Source organism: Cryptomeria japonica, chromosome 9 (genome assembly GCF_030272615.1).
Source record: "Cryptomeria japonica chromosome 9, Sugi_1.0, whole genome shotgun sequence".
NCBI lineage: Eukaryota > Viridiplantae > Streptophyta > Pinopsida > Cupressales > Cupressaceae > Cryptomeria > Cryptomeria japonica.
The window spans coordinates 181,326,420-181,331,905 of record NC_081413.1 but is presented as its reverse complement, the minus strand read 5'-3'; the positions used below and the strand labels follow the sequence as shown (position 1 = coordinate 181,331,905).

Below are 5,486 nucleotides of genomic sequence, written 5' to 3'. Positions count from 1 at the left end.
TAGGTATAATGAGTTAACACATGTCAATTATCATATAAGAAAATTGTACCAGGAAAAAAAAAACCAATGTAGATACAATAAAATTTAAATGTTTTAATATGTAGTAAATATAATTTAAAGTAAAATAAAATAATTTTAAGGTAAATATTTTAAATGAATTGATATTTTTTGGCATTTCTTTAGATAGATGCATTTAAGATATCTATATTAGTTATGTTATTTCAAAAAGACTCTTGAGTTAGTAAAGCCTTAGAAGTTTCCAAAATTTATTAATTTCTTTTAACTTTTATTTAGCAATTTGTTTAGAGAATTTTTTACAACTAAAATATTATAATTTTTTAACGAATCACTTTTGAATTGAATTTCTCATGTATAATTGATCACTTCTGAATTTCTTGATTTAAGATTTATATATGTTTTTATTATTGTATTTAACTGATGCTTTAAAAAATATTTTATGACTGTTATATTAATATATGAAGTATTTATTTATTTTTGTTAACCCCCTACAGTTCACCCCTTACTTTTATATATTCTAAAGGAGAATATATATCATACCATAAATGTATATTTGAACATAGAAATAACATCCAATACAAAATGGAATGCAACAAAACAGTCTATTACGACTAAATGGCCCGACAATTATGCTCCACGGAGCCATATTTAGGTGGCGGACATGCCAATTTTGATGAAACATATAAACCCTGTTATTAACGTCGTCGAATCCATGTTCTGAAGTTTATAATCATTCAATTAAGAACATCCCTTTTTGAACATGTAAAATAATTGAAATTTCTGAAATGGAATCATATGTTTAAAACCGTATTAAATCCAATCATGGAGATCACAGAAACCCACATTAAACTCCAAGTAAACAATCGTTCAGTCGAACCCATAATAATCATCTTGTTCATCATCGTGCTGACCGTAATATGGCCCAGGAACCATTGGAGGTTGGCCTTTAAGGATCAGTGTCCAGTTTACACCATCGAAGAAGTGGTGTTCTTTAATTTCAGAAGCTCCTCGCTCAAATCCCAAGCGTTTTGAAGGCTCTTTAGTCAGTAACTTGCTGATCAAGTCCTTTGCAGCATCACTCACCTTGGGAAGTTCAGGGAAAGGAGGAGGCTTTTCCCTTATATTCATAGATGTATCCTTGTCATCCTCACCCAAAAATGGTGTTTTTCCATAGAGAAGCTCATAGAGTAAGACCCCAAGAGCCCACCAGTCCACAGCACTTCCATGGCGTTTGCCCTCTGCAACCTCTGGTGCCAAATATTCATATGTGCCCACCACTGACATTGCACGTACACTTTTGGGTTCTGTCTGCATCTCAGGCAAAGAGGCAACTGCACTTATATTCAGTCTTGGATACATTTCACTGCTTGGAAGGCTTGGAGGATTGACCTTGTTCAATTTTATGAAACCCTTTAATAGGCCTGTAAAGGAAAAACATCCAACAAATTCTCTGGGACAATCAATATTATTGTCTTCATTTTCACGCCTGCCGAAAATGTGTCTCAGAGGGTGAGGAAATTTGTTCACTGTGGGCTTGAATGAGCCTCTTTTGGCTAGATCAAAGTCAGTCAAAATGATGTGCCCATCTTCTTTTATCAAAATGTTTTCAGGTTTGAGATCTCTGTACACAATTCCTAGCATGTGGAGGTATTCCAATGCTATAATAATTTCTGAAGCATAAAACCTGTGGTATGCAAAAGAAGTAATCATCAGCTTAGAAAGATTGGAAAACATCAAGCTTAAACTCTGCTCTGCAAGGACAAGCCGAAGACTTTATATACTAAGTGAAATGTATTATATCATGTGTAACATGACAGCTTGGAAACCCTAAAAAATTTAAACATGCAATAGCTAACCTGATTAAATTAACCCCACAACATCTCATATATAGTCTATACTTCAACCCTGTGATGCATAACAGCAAAACACAAAGCGGTACAACATTGATTTAAGCCTTGAATATGGTTAACAGTCTAGATATACCATGTAAAGCATAATCATTTATCAAAGCTTAGAAACCCTTGGACAGTTTTCTCTGTGATGCTAAAGAAAAGCCACAAATTGACACCATTGAAATGAATTCCACATACAACAAATTACTTGAACTATATATTTTAGAGATGCACCATATTAAAATCAAATGGATGAAGATATGTAGTTGCAGTGAGGGAGGCTTATACGAAAACACTATTATATTAAGCAAGCAATTGTATTTAACACAATTAGGTAGATAAAAATGGAAGGTATAGAGAAAAACATGCCCAGATCTATTCAATGGCATGGATTATATCATGTGTAACATGACAGCCTTGGAAACACTAAAAATTTAACCATGTAATAATTTACCTGATTAAACTAACCCCACAACATCTCATGTATAGTCTATGCTTCAACCCTGTGATGCATAAGAACAAAACACAAAGCGGTACACCACTAGTTTAAGCCTTGAATATGGTTAAAGTTTAGACTATACCATGTAAAGCATAATCATTTATCAAAGCTCAGAAACCCTTGGAGAGTTTTCTCTGTTATGACAACATAATGTAGTAAACCTCTTAATCTAAACATTAATCACAGACATTATGAAACAAAAGGAAAACCACAAATTGACGCAATTAAAGTGAATTCCACATATAACAAATTACCTGAACCATATAATTTGGACATGCACCATGTTCAAATCAAATGGATGAACATATGCAGTTACAATGAGGCAGGCTTATACGAAAACACTATTATACTAAACAAGCAATTGCATTTAACAAAAGGAAAATAAAATCAGTAAAATGGAAGGTATAGAGAAAATATGCCCATGTCTTGCTGAAAAGGAGATTTGACTGATATGAGAACTTCAAATTCTCCATAGAAAATAAAGATAGAAAAGAAAGTGTTTTGGATATTCATAAGAAATTTAGAAGTGATCAATTATACAGAGCAAATTCTTTCAAACAAGAATCTCAATGTATAAAAAGGAACATACCCCTTGTCACATTATTGTTTTTTCTTAAGAACAAGGTCATGGAAAACATAAACTAGGATACACCTGTTAATCAAGCCAGGAGAACACCACAGAGACTTATCAAGTTAAACAAACATCTCTGTGACTTATTAAATTAAGTAGATATCTATATATCATAGAAACTTGTAAAAGAAACAGATATCTATATATTAAATAAGCTTGTCAAAGAAACAGATATCTATATATTAAATAAACTTGTCAAAGAAACAGATATCTATATATTAAATAAACTTGTCAAAGAAACAGATACCTATATATTTAATAAACTTGTCAAAGAAACAGATACTTATATATACATCATAGAAACTTATTATAGAAACACATAGATATATCAGACAGCGTTTGTATAAAGATTTATGTGAATAGAAGCTAAGCTGATATTATCAGACTACGTAGCCCATTGAGCCTTTGCATTGAGCAAAAAGTTGCATGTATAGAAACTGTTTAATATAAAATAGCTACATATATAGTTGTGGAAACAGTTTTGATGGTATTGGCGACCTAGAGCTTGAAGAATTTAACAAGGTTAAGCTGACCTGAGCAATTCACATAGCAGGCTTTGTTGAACAGTTAAGAGGCCTTGAAATTGACTATGCATCCCTAAAGATAATCAGGTTTATACCTCACCTAATATACGGATGATCTTACTAAGGTAAAACGTACAATTATTTTAATGCTCGCTCTATGTAAACATAAACATTGCTATATCTGGTATTCAAAACCATATACTCTAAAAGATGGAAAACAAATAATTCAGAACATATTAAAAGGTTCTCACTCAGTTCGTTGAACATAACTGTTAAGGGTAGTATGTTCTTTGATTATATCATTTATTAAGATTTAAACTTTTGAAGATATGATGTAAGCGATGATGAAAGGATCATGCTGCGGACAACTTTGACAAAATAGATATCCTTCAATCCTTATCCCTCAACCAAAAAGATACCAACATAGACTCATGCTCCCATATCAAATACAAAAGATTCACATAAATGATATAAAATCCTTCCAAAATAAAAATCGACAACCCACAACCCTTGGGTAAAGGACATGTAGATAATGACCAGGAAAATGCCTAACATAATGGACCGACCAAATAAGACCGAGTTATAAGTTTTCTCTTTTTTCAATAGAAATCACATATAGCTGTGTGGCACAGGACTGTCACATTTTCTAAGCTTATATGTTGCTTAGTGTGTGGTTTAAGGCTGATCAGACTGTCATAGCAGCAAACAGTAATAACCAGAATCTTAGATGAATTATAAGGAGGAAAGGAGACAAACAAAAGAAGACTCTACAGACATCGCTAACAGGAAAGGCAAAAACAAACATACCGTGCATCTTCTTCAGAAAAGCAATTTCTTGGCTGTTTTCTCTGTAGGCCATACAAGTCACCACCTGGGCAGTAATCCATGACAGCAACAGTAGAGGCACCTATTTGGAATGAATGATACAAAGTGGGAAGAAACGGATGGTCCAACATCTCAAGTATCTCAATCTCATTCTGAATACTCTTTGCCTTGTTGATCTTTTCAAGAATTACTCTATTCATGGTCTTCAATACAAAGTAATGGGGGGTATCAGAAAGGCGACACAGAAAAATGTGCCCTACACTCCCCTCTCCTACTTGCTTAATAATCTCAAAATGCTTAAAACAGGCGACTTCATCATTTTTAATTAGGGCTCTTATGGCCTCCCATTTTGCAGAGCCTGCTTGATTGGGCTTTCGCTTTGCTTTGGTATTAGAACTGGTAATATCTATGCCATTGCAAATGGGCTCAATAAGGTTATCATTATTACTTCTGCTTTTCTGATCTGCTCTTGTGGTAAGCTGTTCAAATTCGGATATAGGAGATAGCCGTTTATACATTGTCTTCTTAGAGGCTTCATTTGATTTGCCAGAACTCGCCATTAATGTGATTGGAGGATGTTTCTTCAGCTTCGCAAATCTTCTGTCAACAGACGATTTCGGTTGTGCGAAAAACCCTTAAAAATTGCCCAGGCAACGAGGGAATGTGGGAGGACTCTGTTTTTTTTAAGCTCAATAAATAACGAATTATATAGTGGAAAGTTTGGTCGCAATATAAACCTCGACCTCTGATTTGATATTTGATAAAATGAGTAGGTCCATTTGATATTTCTAATTACAAGGCTTTTTGTGCCGACATATAGGGGATGCCTAATAAAAAAGTAAAACTCTCATTAGTTCATAGCAACAATGCAAATGTTTTTAACATTGCATTCAGTTTTTTCCTTGAAATTTGTGTCCATAATTCATTTTATTTTTTTATTTTCATTTTTCTTAGATTTGAAGGAATCAAATAGGGGTCTTATAAGGTGTAGTATATTAGGTAAACTTTTTAATTGACTGGTGATGTTGGCGCTACACATCCTCCAGTACCACGTGGATTGGGGGGAGACTGGACTTTGTGACCTCATGCCTAACATA

The 5,486-nt window shown here is 33.6% G+C and overlaps 1 protein-coding gene across 1 annotated transcript; it reads right to left on the bottom strand.

Annotated features, from left to right (window-relative positions):
• Positions 1 to 715: 715 nt before the first annotated feature.
• On the bottom strand, positions 716 to 5,035 carry LOC131038595 (serine/threonine-protein kinase AGC1-7). The gene is made up of 2 exons (XM_057971083.1): positions 4,372 to 5,035; positions 716 to 1,702 (listed from the first exon to the last, which is right to left on the bottom strand). Exons 1-2 carry the CDS (start codon positions 4,947 to 4,949, stop codon positions 886 to 888), a joined length of 1,395 nt encoding a protein of 464 aa, XP_057827066.1. The 5' UTR covers positions 4,950 to 5,035; the 3' UTR covers positions 716 to 885.
• Positions 5,036 to 5,486: the final 451 nt, after the last annotated feature.

What these genes read in the sequence shown, in the direction of transcription:
- LOC131038595 (XM_057971083.1), bottom strand. Translation starts at nt 4,949, where the DNA reads ATGGCGAGTTCTGGCAAATCAAATGAAGCCTCTAAGAAGACAATGTAT. An exon ending in TTTTCTGAAGAAGATGCACG is followed by an intron (nt 1,703 to 4,371) that starts GTATGTTTGTTT and finishes TGCATACCACAG; the next exon opens with GTTTTATGCTTCAGAAATTA.